Source organism: Mauremys reevesii, linkage group 18 (genome assembly GCF_016161935.1).
Source record: "Mauremys reevesii isolate NIE-2019 linkage group 18, ASM1616193v1, whole genome shotgun sequence".
NCBI classification, from domain to species: Eukaryota; Metazoa; Chordata; order Testudines; family Geoemydidae; genus Mauremys; species Mauremys reevesii.
In genome coordinates, this window is record NC_052640.1 from 23,627,551 (window position 1) to 23,642,599 (window position 15,049).

Below are 15,049 nucleotides of genomic sequence, written 5' to 3' on the forward strand. Positions count from 1 at the left end.
AGCTTGCAGCCTCAACAGCCAGCTTCAGCTACATAGCGTGCACCACAAAGTCAACCCCTTCCTCGGGTGTAAGGGAAGAGATGAACCTACCTTACTTCCCTTCAAAGGTGTATTTCATGCTGCAGCTTATACACAGACACAGTGCTAAGAAGTTGTCCATTACCTCACGCTTAGCTGCAAAGGGCTAAATTCTTCCCTCAACTGCTTGTGCTGAGTTCCCCTTAAGTCAAGAGCAACGAGGTGCACGTATCTGAAGGTCAAATTTGTCCCCTACATTGTCACCAGTATATGGGGCTTCTAATACAGTGGGTAAGGAACTGCAGAAGCCACTAGACTCATGTTCAGACAAGGACATTCTTCTTTTACTTCTTAGCTGGAGGGGTGAGGGTGTAAACTGTGCTCACAGGAAGCCACTGGACCTAAGCCTCAGCTACAATCAAGTCCCTGGTGACCTGAAAAGCAGCAATAAGGGAGCTTAGCTGAATCTTCTCACTTGTACCTGCAGCCAGTCTGTGCCTAAGGCAGAAGAAAAGCATAAATGTCAATACTCCATTTGGCCAGATTCTGCACTGCAGGTATTGCTGGGTCAGGCAGCAGAGATGGGTTTTACAATTAAACAAAAACACAAATCTATTTCACGGATAGCTTCTGGAAATACAGGCAAGTCGCATCTGAGGCGCATTTAACATGCGCAAATTCAGCTTTGCGCGGTTGGCAAAAACAGGGAAAAACTGCATCTGTAGTGCGGGCAATTCCGCCCGCCATTCAACTCAGTGAGTGTTTCGCTATACGCGGTTTTCGCTTTACACGCTAACGGCGGGACGGAACCCCCGCATAAGATGAGACTTGCCTGTATACAATTTTGCACGTGCCACTGAAGATAGTGGGCGCAGTCCCGTAATGTGATACAAAGTTGTGAACCAGGGGGGCAGCATTAACAGTAACCTTCCCTCAGGAAGGGTTCAGACAGGCCAAACCTCATCTTAAAGATAACTGTTAGGGGAGAAAAGGCAGCTGGGGCAAGCGAAGGGATACTCACTCGATGTCTGCCATTTTGATCAGGAGTTGGATTCGGACAGAAGGTGGAAAGTCAACTAGGGAGAGAGTTGAAGACAGGTTGAGTAAATGTGGCATTTTAAAAAAGAATCCAGTCATTTAGAGTGCCAGCAATGCCCCTCTGCCATGTACATTGGCCAAACCAGACCGTCACTATGCAAAAGGGGGCAGGGATCGCTCAGTGGTTTGAGCATTGGCCTGCTAAACCCAGGGTTGTGAGTTCATTCCTTGAGGGAGCCACTTAGGGATCTAGGGCAAAAATCAGTACTTGGTCCTGCTAGTGAAGGGGCTGGACTCAATGACCTGTCAAGGTCCCTTCCAGTTCTAGGAGATAGGTATATCTCCAATTATTAAGAATAAATGGACACAAATTATAACATTCAAAACCAGTCAGAGAACACTTCAACCTCCCTGGTCACTTGATTAAAGACCTAAAAGTCACAATACTCCAACAAAAAAAACAACCCTTCAGAAACAGACTCCAACTGCTGAACTTGAATTAGGCTTGAATAAAGACTGGGAGTGGATGGGTCACTACACAAAGTAAAACTATTTCCCCAAGCTAATTTTTTCCCTACTGTTGCTCAAACCTTCTTGTCAACTGTTGGAAATGGGCCATCCTGATCATCACTACAAAAGTTTTGTTTTTCTCTCCTGATAGCCCACCTTAATTGATTAGTCTCATTACAGTTGGTACACCAACACCCATTTTTTCATGTTCTCTGTGTATGTAGATGTATTTTCCACTGCATGCATCCAATGAAGTGTGTTTTAGCCCACAAAACCTTATGCCCAAATAAATGTGTTAGTCTCTAAGGTGCCACAAGGACTCCTCAAGTCATTTAAGGCTCCTAAGTGGACCTGCCCCGCCCTGTGAGGGAGAATGGCTATTTGAGACAGTAATTGAAGATGGCTGCACAGCCCGGTGTTAGCTCTGCTATAGGGAGACCACAGTAGCAGCCAATCTCTCCCTCAGCCAAAACATAAACTGCTAATAGCAAATGTGTCTCAGCCATAAAGACCGTGTGCCACAAAGCGAAACAGGGCGGGTCAGACGCTGCTAAACAGGAAGTGAAAAATCCGGCTATTGCTCTGCGGCCAGCTCCAGGCCAGTTCTTCCCCCACCTCTGGCCCATTGCAGTCTAACCGGTGAATGGAGCCATGTACGGTGAGGAGTTACCCATGGGGCTGCCTCTTCCCATAGCACAGACACCGTCTTCCCTTGTTACAGCCTCACCCGGAGTCCCCAAGAGGGATTCGTTTCCTATGGGTTAATGAGGAACACCGTCTACAAGCTACTTTGGTGGATATGCATGTTAGGACGGGGTGACCACATGTCGTGCTGGCCAGCCAGAGGAGCATTACCTCGGTGCACAAACAAGTGGATCTCTGTCAGGATGTCATGCAGAGCCAAACCCTTCAGCGTCTTCAGCTCCAGGATTTCTCGGGAGAGAGTCAAGGGATTTTTTTGCACCGAATTCTGAAGCCCAGGAGTAGATGCCACTGAAACAAGGGATTCCAGTCCCCCCGTTCACTGGATCCTTGGTGGGGTGAGCAAACATAGGATCAGCTCTGAACCTACAGCCATGAGGGAGCAGGATTGGGCCCTGAGCTCCCTGGCAGTGGTTCACCAAATGTTTGGAGGTTGGAAATGAAAGGAGCTGCACCACATCTGCAATTCAGACATCAGCCCACAGGACTGCAACACCCAGAGCTTCCCCCTGCTGATCAAAGGGAACCAGTGCGTCCCTGGGAAGGACCACTCCCCGTGAGAAGGGGAGATGTAGATGTACGAGCCGGGGATGCCATAAAGATGTAATTGGCATGAGTGACTCGAGTGGTCGAGTACCTTATAATGCAAAAGCCTCCCTTTTCCATTCGCACAATTGGCGAAAGGGGCCACGGGATGCCACCCCATCGTCACCATGCTAGACGGCCGCCCGTCTCACTTGCCCCTCAGGGCAGTGTAAGGAGGGCGACGGAAAGGATACTTTTATAGGCAGTGGAGAAGTCCTGGTTCAGCATCCAGTCGAGAATGTTGGCAATGTCAGACTTCAGGGGGTGCCCGGTGCAGGTGTACACGGTGTCCTCCGTCACCTTCCCAAAGGCCATGGTGGTGCTCTGCCAGGAGAGGAGAGGTCAGAGGGCAGCTCCGGCCATCAGACCTTTAGGGTACGTCCACACGGGGATAAAAGACCCCCAGCATGGCCACGGCTGGCTCGGGTCAGCTCACGCAGGCTCCTGGGGCTTGGCCGGTGGGGCTAAAAATTGCTGTGAAGACCTTCAGGCTCAGGCTGATGCCCAAGCTCTAGGACCCTTCCTCGTTGCAGGGTCTCAGAGCTCAGGCCCCAGACCAAGTGTCTACACAGCAGTTTTTCAGCCCCAGAGCCCAAGCCCAGCTAACCTGGGCCAGTCATGTGTTGTTGATCCCTCTGTGGATGGAGCCTCTTTGACTAGAGCTGATTTTCCCTCCCGTTAGCCCTGTGGGAGCCGTGCACTATGGAAGACCAAGCCGGATCCTGTTCTCTCTTGTGCATCATCAACAGAAATGGCTCTAAGTGCACAGATGTCACCCGTTATCAATCTAGGGGAGGCAACGGGGGCTGCGCGGGTGTCACTGGGCCCTTAAGAACCCGGTGACAGCGTTTTGGGAAGGACTCAGAGCCTGCCTTGAGTTTCAAGGAAGGTCATGGGGGGAGCCATTCTGCTTGTCATCTGAACCAGTCACCAAGAGGCAGACGTGGAACCCCACCCACGGTGCCGTTTCACAGTTGCTTCAGTACAGGGAGTGAAGAAGACTCTGCCATGGTCCCCCCTCCCCCCCCAGACAATCTGTGCAATCAGTAACAGAACAGACTAGCTTCCCCACCCGCCTTCGCTGTATACCATCTGCTGCGGCTGCTGCAGCTTTCCTCAGCCAGCGCTGGTTCCCCAGAAGTCACTGCAGCGGTGGGGAGAAGGGCTGAGGGTTCTGGAGGGCGCAGAGGTGAACCCGTTGCCTGTGGTTGCATTACCATCTCTACCTGGCTGCTCCTGCTGTAGCCTGTCTCACAGGAGACCCTGGGCTGGAGCGGAGCCAAGCAGGCGCACACTGGGAGGCCTAGGCCTGCAGTGCACTCTTGCCTACAAATACCACCTGCAACACCGAGTAAGAGGAGGAGGAGCCCCTGAATCTCTCCCTTATCCATGGGGATACGGGTGTTGCACATGACCAGCGAGCCTGACCCCGTGAACCATTCCACGCACACATCAAGGGAGGAGACATCCATCTGGCCATTACACAAGTGGCACCATTGGCGCTCTGAAATCAGAAATGCTGCCCCCAGCACCAGAGGCCGCAAGCTGAAGCCACACACAGGACTGTACCTGCAAAATATTCAGAGCTCTGCGCATGTCCCCGCTGGAGAGGGTCACCAATGCTTTCATCCCATCTTCACTTACGTCAGCCCTGAAAGACACAGATTTCAGGATGCACAGCAGGGGCCCTGAGCCCTGGAGAATTGCTGAGTCACACAACAGCCACCAGGGAACACCCCAATATTTGAACAGTCCTGACAATGTCACAAAACCGTGTACGGGTATGGCACCGTGACAGGTTTGGGGCCCTCTGTCTCTATGCAAAATAGTATCTTCTCTACTCTTCCCAGCTGCCAGGCACAAAGACAACAGATCCCGACACCTCAGGACCATTTGTTCAGGCCAAAGTAGACTGACAGACAGTCCACCCCCATGTGAGCAGGCTGCTCCTCCGATTGCATTGCCTGGAGCGGGGCTGTACAAGAAAACCTTCACCAGGGCATGGGAAGAGCCATGAGGCTATGGAGCCTGAAAGCAAGTATTCCCAGGGGAGAGGCTTAGTGAAGCAGAGGAGAATTTGCTGGGCCAAAGAGAAGCACTGGCTAGAAGCAGGTGTGCAATATCTGCCCCCGCGACGAGCTTCCATCACACACACGACTCTGCCACTGCACTCACGCCTCACCTACGCTCCACCTGCTATTCCTGTGGGCAATCAGGCCAAAAGGTTCATGTAAAAAACCCCAATACTTGGGGCTAGGTTGAGCTCAGACTTGTCTCACTTGCTACCCAGCTCTTCAGAAGTTAAACACCAGCCCACAACTCCGCTGTGCCACCAAGGTTCCAACCACAAACCGTGGCTGGTTCCATTTGTCTTAAAGAGCAGTTCTACTCTGAACGGACAGCCCCTGGCACAAGCTCCCTGGGTGGGCACACGGACAGATCTTTAGTACGAAAAGCAAGGAGCCAACACAGCTATAAGAGAGGGAGCGAGCTGGTTTCCACTCTGCCTGGAGCATTATTAACAGAGTAATTAAGCTCTAATGAGAGCCTGGTTCTGCTGTGTTGCACCTGGGCAGGCCCACTGTCAATGGAGCAGCTCAGGTGCAATTAGGGCCCAATTTGGCCCTGCAGAACCTTCCTTAGTGGGGATGAGGATAAGGAGGAGAAAATCCAGCTCAAGTTCACACAGCTGGCAACCAGCAGAGCAGAGGGGACCTGAGCAAGTTTGCCCTGGAAAACCACAAACAAATGGGACTCCAGGAGGCCTCTCCTCTTTTCAGCCCTACATTTGCATTTGAAGCTCCAAAGCAGCTTAAGGAAGGGACCTGCTCAGAGACCGAGCCCCCGAGGGCCTACAGGCCTCTCTAGCTGCCAAAGGTTGAAGGGAACAAAAGAAAAGACACAGAGGAAAGCCACAGTTCCCTGCAGGAGGAGAAACGTGTGGAGGAAACTGGAGAGAAGGAAAAAGGCAGCTGGTCCTTCCAGAGGTAAGAGGAGGATTTAGGAGAGCCAAGAGAAATTGGGGAGGGAGGATATTACGGAAAGCAATGAGGACACCCGTGATTGCATGAACAAAGGCAGGAGGCAGCCGAATAGGTCAGATGTTCCCCCGATGTGAAACTCCATTTCCATTTTGTTCTGACTCCCCTCCCATCCCCAACAATGCTTTTTACTCACATCTCTTCCTGGATGACATGCTGCAGCCTGGGGACCATGAGTTCTGGAGTCAGGGGGCCAAAGCGGAACCTTGTGCATCTGGACTGCAAGGCAGGGATGATCTTGGAGAGGTAGTTACAGATCAGGCAAAACCTGGTGTTCTCAGTGAATTTCTCAATCACTGCAAATGGGGTGGGGGTGGGGAAGGGAATCGCCAGTCAGAACTTGCACCAATCTGCGCTGTTGCAGTCAGAAGAGAGTTAGTGAACACAGGCAATATAAGCCATGGCATAGACCATTCCACTCTGCAGAGCGGGGGCACAGGAGGCTATGAAATAGCCTGGAATTCCTGGAGCTTGAGTTTCACCTCCCAGAAGGCTGGACTCAAGCCCTTTATCCTTCCAAAGAAGAATTTCCAGGAATTTACTGTGGGTGGCCCCTTTGGTCAAGACCTGGAACACTGAGCCCATGTCGTTATCATGAAGATAACATACAAATTCCTCCTCTCACAGCTGCCTTCAGGAGTGAACGTGTATTGCTCCTTTCATCCCAAAGCGTGGTACTGGTGGATATACGCAAACACACACATGCCACTTCAGCACAGGAGATGCAGTCACTGGGGTGTTAGGCAACAGCTCCCTTGCATACAACACTGCCACACACGGTCGTGTCACATGCACAGCGTTACCACTTGCTTGGGAAAAGCTTAAGTAGACAACTTGCTCTGAGGGTGGGAGTCGCAACTGCATGAAATCACAACTAGGCCTAGGGTGACCAGATGTCCTGATTTTATAGGGACAGTCCCGATTTTTGGGGCTTTTTCTTATATAGACACCTATTACCCCCACCCCTGTCCTGATTTTTCACACTTGCTATCTGGTCACCCTAATGGGGCCCTGTCTCAGCAAATTACCGAGAGCCCTTGAGAGCTACCACACCCTTCTCCGGTCATAAGCCGAATGCCACTCACCTCGCCTCAGGGCATTCTGGGCATCCTGGGTCATGGCGTCTGCTTCATCCAGGATCACAAGCTTAAAACCTTTCCTAATGGAAAGAGAGGGGACGGCTGCTTCAGTCATTCCTGCCTGCAGCCTAACCCGCAGTGGGCAAGCTGGAGGAAATATAGAGCTGGGAGAGACCCAGCCCTACCAAAGCATTAACTCCTCCTTACGCCCGTCTCTTTTTTGGCTGAAATCCAGTATTTCAAACCATCGCTCCCACCTGATTCACACCACTTTACCCCAGACTCACAGTAGCGTCCCTTTGCGTACCCAGAATCCTCTATCTTCTCTCCCGTCCGCAGCATTGTTTACACACTGCTGATGAATAGACACATTTTAGAAGTGGCCATTGAGTGTTGGTGCCCAGCTCGATACACCCAAGGGCCTGACTGCCAGAGGTGCTGAGCTCCTACAGCTCTAGTGACTTTGGGAGTTGATGTTCAGCATCTCTGATAATCAGGCCCTGGATGGGTCCCCCCCAAAAGCAAGGCACTGCACATCAGGGGCCACTTCCAAGAATGTTGGGCCTTGATTCCTTTCATCTGTTAGTCCGTTCCTACAACACCCTCATCCCAGATGCTCATCTCAGCACTTTCCCCAGTCTGTCTATAGTAAAGCCCCCAAAACAGCATACCAGACTGGAGCTGTGGGGACACGATTCTCTCCTTTGTGTTACAATACTCCCAGAGACTGCAATAACTTTCTTACTTATCTCCCTGCATACTCTTATTTCCTCCTCCTCTATCATGCACAGAATACTTTCCACACATCTCCTGTCCAGTCACTACCTACCCCATTCTGTTCCTGTGTGTAACCGTCCACTGAGAAAGCATGTGCTTCCCTCAAAAACTGACCATCTCCTTTTAAGCCAAGAGTGGTATTTCAGTGTCATGCTTTACATTCTATGGACTCCTTGTGACTTGGTGCATGTCAGGGAGGGGAAAGAGGCAAAGCACAGATAAAAGGAGAAACCACCTCTTGGGAGGCAAGGGATGCAAACATGTTATGGAACTTACTTAAAGATTGTCCTTGTGCTAGCAAAGCTCAGGATGGGTCCTCTGACTACATCAATTCCTCTGTCATCCGAAGCATTCAGCTAGAGAGAGAGGGAGCTGGCATTATTGAATGCATCTCTGCACAGTAAGAGCTTGTCTACACCTGAAAGCTGCACTGGTGAAATACTATGGTGGGGATTTAGATTTAGTTAAACTGGTGCAAGTCACTGTATGGACACTTATTTTGGTTGAAGAGCAGTTTACGTTTACTGAGATCTACTGATGAAAAGTGCTACATAAGGGCCATGTATTGCAATTGTTGTTGTTAATAATAACAACTGGGAAAGATTTAAGCTAAAAATGGACATAAGCCTCTCAAACTAAAATAAGATTGTCCACACAGTGACTTGTACTGGTCTAACTTAAACCAGGTCAACTTCCTTGGGTACACCAGGCCTAAGACTGCAGCGTACATGCAGGTCTCAATATCTAGAGAGGCAAAGGGAAGCTGATCTTTAGTTGCGTTTGTTTAGGGAGAAGCACTCCAGGATGCTAACGGTAACCCTGGCTAGCCCTTCACCATACCAACAGCAGAGTTACGGGAGCTGGAAAGTACTACCTTCAAATGAACAAGAGCACCAGGACCGGCAGGATACTGTGCTTTACCTCTAAAACCATGGCGTTGAATTCCTTGTCTTTGTAGAGCTGTTTAGCGCAGGCCAAAATTGTGGAGGTCTTGCCAGTGCCAGGCGGTCCATAGAGGAGAAGGTGAGGCAGACGATCTTCGCTGATGAACTTCTGAACTGATGGGAGATGGGTTAGGGGGTGAGGAAAAGAAGAGACCTTTTGATTAGATACTGAGTGAGCGGCTGTTGGTCTTCCTGCTCTTAGATTTAGGGGGCTAACCCATAGCATCCCCTGCATGCTGAACTCCAGATGCCTTCAGAGTACAGCACATGATCACGAGACCATTTTGAGAGGGGCACATTTGAAACAAGTGTGTTTTTGTTTTTTTTCTCCTCGAAAATGCTTAAAAGTCCTGCTTGGTTTTGACATAGTCTAGTTTAGAGGTGTGCCCTTTGCTCCCAAGCATTGAATCAGCTATCTACAGCGTCCCCTGGCATGACAGCCACCCATGGAATGTAGGGTTCATGAAGCCAAGTGGGGCCCAAAGGAGGTGGGAAGGGGATGCTGTAGGCTACGATATCCTTGCCCTTACAAACAGTGCCACAGGATCTTAAGTGCCCACGCAGTGCAGATGAGGAAAACTTATCTGTGCTTTCCTGAAAGTTTCCTTTCTTTGAGTAAGAAGATCCACAGATCTCTTACACTGGGCACTTCCGCCTGCCTGCCTGCAGCTTGGGAGCAGAACTAAAGCAGGCAGTCACTAGCAGTAGGGAAATGCCTCACACCCTGTAGCTCAGTCATTCTCAGCCCGGGGTACATGTCCTGCTGGGGGTACACCGAGGTCTTCCAGGGGCTACATCAACTTGTCTAGAGATTTGCCTACTTTTACAACCGGCTACGTAAAAAGCACTAGCGGAGTCAGTACAAACTAAAAGGTCATACAATGACTTGCTTAGACTGCTCTCTATACTATACACTGAAATGTAAGTACGGTATTTATATTCCAATTGATTTATTATTATTATGGTAAAAATGAGAGTCAGCAATTTTTCAGTAATAGTGTGCTGGGACATTTGTATTTTTTTATGTCTGATTTTGCAAGCAAGTAGTTTAAGTGAGGTGAAACGTGGGGGTACGGGAGACAAATTAGACTCTTGACAGGGATACCGTAGACTGGAAAGGTTGAGAGCTACTGCTCTAGCTGACAACTTCCACAGCTGGGATAATTCCATTCTACTTTCCTAAATTACAGATTGTGTTAAATATTGAAAAAGCACAAAGCATGGGGATAACGTCCCCTAATGAAATAAACCTGAGTCTTTGGGTGTCAATTTCCATCTCTATTCTGGATGAACCACTTGTCTCCAGGGTGTGCTGGATCTGTGGACCTTACTACTCAAAGAAAGGAGATTTTTAAGTAGAGTGAAATGTCCCTATTCTTCACCATACTAAGGTCCACAGCTTTGTTACAATGGGGCTTTCATGCAGCATGGCTCCAGGGGCGAGAAACAGGATCATCCAAACTGAGATAGTTTATATATCCTCTTCCTTCCCCTGGGCACTGGGGCATGGAGAAGACTTCTGCCAAAAAAAAGGCATTGGCTAACAAACAGCTGACCGATATGCAGTATTTGGTGAATGTATTTGGTCACTTAGCCACCTAGCAGCTCTCAGTACAAGGGAAGAGACTTCTCTGCCCCGAGACTGTCAATGCCCCTTGCAGACAGGGGTTTGATAATTGACAGAATGAAGAATATTTCTTGAATTCCCTTTGGGAATGAATACAGTCATGAGGACTCCCTGTCTGAATTCTAAGTACAGTACTGGCTCTCATGAGAGAGAGCTCCCACGGCCTAAACAATGGACTTCACCCACTTGAGTACGTTTCATTTGTTGACATCTTACTAGGACCCAACTGATCACCACTTCCTCCAAGGATCCATTTTTAACCTGTCTGGTGCTGGCTGGGGAATTGGATTTGGCAATAGCAGCCCTCCTCTGAGGCAGAGAGACAGTGGAAGGTCCCACACGAGGGTAATCAGACCCCAAAGCCCCAGCCTCTTCAGCCAGAAAGACAAACAGTCTCACTGCTGCTCTCCCAAAGCGGTGGGAAAGGAGAGAGACATTGCCCAGCTTGGCCATTCACCACCTCGCGGCCGGGGTCTTGACACACAGAGAGGCCACAAGGTGCTTTGCTGCTGTTTCCACATACAAAGAGGTCAGTCATCAATGCTCACCAACCTGACTCAAAACGAGCAAGGATATTTCTGGCTGGAAATTCCAGTTTGCTTAATGCAGCCACTGCCATATAAATCTTGGAGTAGCTTTAAGACAAGAGAGAGCAGCTACTGACCTCACCTTGGAACCTGAAGTCAGGCGTGCAGGAACAATTTTTACAGTAGGGGTGCTAAGAGCCATTGACCCAAACTGTAAACCCTGTGTATAATGGAAACCACTTCAAGCTAGGAGCAGCAGCATCCCACACTCCCTTAGTTCCAGCACCTATGCCTGAGATTTGTTCCAGCTGCCACTTACGAAGTGGTATTCTCTTAGGACTCGTTCAGCTTGCCACATGACCCTGTACTGCTGTCAGCATCCAGCCGGAGCCAGGACTGTCAATCTACTGGTCTGGTGACTCTGACTAGCCTGAGCTTCCCAGGATCTCCCACGCTAACATGAAGACAGCTGGGAACAGATCTGCCCAAGCACCTGATTCAATGACAAAGGCCCCTATTACCTGTATGAAACAGACTGGTGTCCCGCTCTCTGAGACAGGGAGACCCCTTTAAGCTGTGACATTTTGAGGCTGAGAGGCCCATACTCGCCAAACCACCCGCCAGGTCAGCACTGCCTGTGACAGCGGGTGGAGGGTGTCAGATGACATGCCATTTTATTATTATTTATTTTTGTTATGGGGCTGATGCCACCTGAGAGCTTTCCTGCCCAGGGGAGGGGCCTGAGGTGACACCACCCTGGGCGTGGCTGTCTGCAAAGGGCCTGTCTAGTGAGGAGAGACCACTCCTTCAGGTTTAAAAAAAAAAAATCTCCCCCAGTTCAAAGCTCTGAGTCCCCCACCAGCAGGGAAGGCGGCCGTGTTCACCTCTGTAGTGACTGGGGAACCCTCAGGCCTCCTAAAACGGAGGCCAAAGGAGCTAGAATGTAGTAAATGGTGGGGCAAAGAGGCCTTTCCTGCTTGCTTGTTCTTCCACAGCGAGGCTGCTCTCCCTCTCCTCGAGCCGCTTGCCCCTGAAGCTGGCAATACCAATCCTGACGGCCTCTTTTCCTTCCTGGGAGAGGGGGCCCCAGCCAGACTGGGCTGTGAGGGGGAAACTGTGCTCTGCCCACACAGCTGGCCAAGCTCTCGACGAGGGGAGTGAAGCAGGACCATGGGCCTTGCCTCTGGCTCTTCCCCTCCCGGAAGCCTGCCAGGGCAGCAGCTACTACAAACACCTCGGGGGGGAAAAGGAGCTCACGGGACAATCTCCCAAGGAGCAAAAATGCAGCCCTAGGATGTGACTGGGTATAAGACAGATCAATTAATTAGCGGTCATGTGAGCCAGAAATCTGAGGGAGAAGATGGGAATGTCCCTCAGGAAAGCTCTGCAGCTGAGTGGTCTGGCCAAGCTGCCCATTGCTGGGAAGGCGGATAAAACCAGGGGGAATTTCAGGGAGAGGGGCATTCCCCAACTGCCAGTGACGGACAGGTCAGGTTCCTCCCCCAGGCAGGCTAAAGTACCCACTGTAACGGAACTGTGGCCCCTGGCACCAAAAAGAAAGGATGATGAACTCTGAATGAATCCTTCTGCTGACCATAACAAACATACTGCATGGAACTCAAGCCTGTAAAGCTGGATTGACTCTCAGGAACAGGCATGTTCGTTTACAACAGTTATGCTGAAAGGCTGATAAGGATACCACGGGAGGCAGGAAGGGCATCCTACAAAGGCTGCAATGAGGACCCCCTTAACAGGTTAATTCTAAGCAGCTGTGGCACCTTTCATCTCTCTCTGCAATTTCATACGGATCATTATAGTATCTAGGCCCCCTCCCAGACCATTTCCTGTAAAAAAGTTCCTGCAGGCCCCAAAAGGGTTTATTATGAGAGACCCCTGTTAAAATCATGGCAACACATCACTGATTGGATGACAAGGAAGTGATTCTATTTAACAGGCTTCTGTAAGCTTGCCACCAATTAGAAAGATGTTTGTTTCATAGCGAAAGAGAAGCTGCATTATCTACTGGCTAGTACATAATGTGAAGTCAGGGCCCCTGGGTTTGACTACCAGCTCTACCACTGACTTCCTCCGTGACCCCAGGCAAGTTATACCATCTTTGCCTCTGCTGCTTCATCTGTAAAATGGGAATTATAGTTGCCTTCCTCAAAGGTATCCTGGGAGCTCATGTCTGCAAAGGGCATAGAAAGGCTCAGATGAAAAACGGTGGCAGTACTAAATACTCACTGGTGCTCAGAATGTCCTGATGGGAAATTAGGTCATTCAGTGTCTGAGGACGATATTTTTCCACCCTGAAGATAAAGATATTTTAATATAAATGCAGATGAAGAGCTGAGACTTCAGGCATTTCACAAGTGTAGAAACCAGGTGTTCCAGGCATGAGATTTCTCTTTGTTCTCTTCCCAGTGCTGGATAACAACCCACAAAGCTAGGTTAACACTCACCTTCAATCGACTCTGAATTTGTACTGACATCAAAATCTAGTCCTATGGTTCTGGCTGCAGTTCAGAGGGGTCTGTTTTCTGAATCAAGGCTAAGATGATAAAAACTTCACAAAAAGAGCTGGGCTTGTAATTTTTCTGCCCCAAACCTGGAAGGAGTAGGCTCCAGCGTCATCAAATCCACACCCCTGCTGAATGCTAACACAGAGAGTCCAGTCCAGGCACCAACTCATCCCAGCTGAACTCTTTCTAAATAGGATTACCGCTGCAGTCCCTCTTGAGTTTGAAAGCCAGGAGACTCTTTTGGCATCTACGGTATCTATACATACTCCAAAGGTTTGTCTTGCCCTATACATCTAGAAACACTTTTGCATGAACCAGCTGCAGTGACATTACTTTATAGATGCTGCAAGAAGCACACAAGTTTAGGGACTAGATCCAACCCCATGCTTTTAACTGCAAGATACTATGCAAGTTCTATGTCTTCACACTGGCGTTTACAGGGGATTGATTGGAGGTGGGCAGAGGACATGCTGGAGGCAGCCGAGTTGGGGGTTGCAGTATGGTCCCACCCCAAAGAGCAGGTAAGGTGTGTTCTTGTGTGGCTAAGTACAGGACTGGTTGGACACCCTGCTTTTTAAAAAACAAAACCAAACCACAAATGTTTTGTATTGAGCTTAGAGTGGGCCAGGCCTAGTGAATGCAGAACAAAGAGCCACCAAAGCAGGGTAGCCTTATTTCTACTGATCCCTAGGGAACTGGCTTCGGACAAATTGTCCCAGATATAGGAATCCAGCTCCCATGCTAGGAAGAAAATGGCATTTGACGTTATAAAAGACTTGGTTGTTGATTTACCCAAATGATCTCCCAGATGAGGTCCATGGAGAGGGCAGGCTACTCCTGATCAGACCTTGTGAGCAAACAAACCAGCATGCCCCAACTTATACAAACTGAGTGCCTGAGATTGATCCTGCTTCCCCAGCATCTCCCCTTCCCACCCCTCAGGAACGAATGACTTCCCCAGCTCCCCGCTGGAAGCAGGACCCCTCTCAGACTGCAGGGCATAAGGAGTGGGGGAGGAGAGTCTAGTGCAATTGCACAACCCCTTGCAGGGAATAAAAGTTATTTTGACCTCAGGAACTGCTGCTTCCCTATGGCTCACGCCGTGCAATGCTCCATGACCGAGCTGTTGCCTCTAACTAGGAGATAGGGGGAGGGCACGAGGGAGTTAACAATCGGCAAGGCAGAACCGTGCTGGCTTTGAGCTATGCCCTCCGTGCAGATATCGCATGCATCAGGGGAAGGGGGGAGAGCGAAGCCTAGATAACAGCAGCCCCACATATCCCATGCCAGCTCCTGCACGCAGCTGGGGGGCACGGCGGGGAGCTCCCGCACGCGGCGAGGGGGAGCGGAGGGCCGGATCCCCGCTGCCCCGCACACCCCATGCCAGCTCCCGCACGCAGCGGTGGAGGGCATGGGGGGGGCGCTATCTCGCAGCAGCAGCCCCCCACACACACACCCAGGCCGGTCGCGGCGGGGGCTGGATCCCAGCCGCCGCATGCAGCGGGGGGGCCCGATCCCAGGCCCGGCGCCTCCCTTACCAGGGCAGGTTCCTGCTCTTCCCGGCCGGCGGCGGCTGCTTGGGGGCCGCAGACTCCATGGGGCCGGTCCCCCGCCCTGTGCAGCGGGGCGCGCGCCTCGCGCTCAAACAGCGGCCGGCTCTCGCGAGAGCGCCTGGCGGC

The 15,049-nt window shown here is 50.6% G+C and overlaps 1 protein-coding gene across 2 annotated transcripts; it reads right to left on the minus strand.

Moving 5' to 3' along the window:
- Positions 1-340: 340 nt before the first annotated feature.
- Positions 341-15,049, minus strand: RFC5 (replication factor C subunit 5). 2 transcript variants are annotated; one of them, XM_039505181.1, is made up of 11 exons: positions 14,909-15,049; positions 13,093-13,157; positions 8,672-8,808; positions 8,027-8,106; positions 6,980-7,053; positions 6,031-6,190; positions 4,423-4,504; positions 3,048-3,177; positions 2,422-2,499; positions 1,040-1,094; positions 341-516 (listed from the first exon to the last, which is right to left on the minus strand). In XM_039505181.1, exons 1-11 carry the CDS (start codon positions 14,965-14,967, stop codon positions 420-422), a joined length of 1,017 nt encoding a protein of 338 aa, XP_039361115.1. In that variant the 5' UTR covers positions 14,968-15,049; the 3' UTR covers positions 341-419. The 2 variants fall into 2 exon arrangements, with proteins under 2 accessions (XP_039361115.1, XP_039361116.1); XM_039505182.1 differs by lacking the exon at positions 14,909-15,049 and adding an exon at positions 13,311-13,329 and having other exon boundaries at positions 420-516.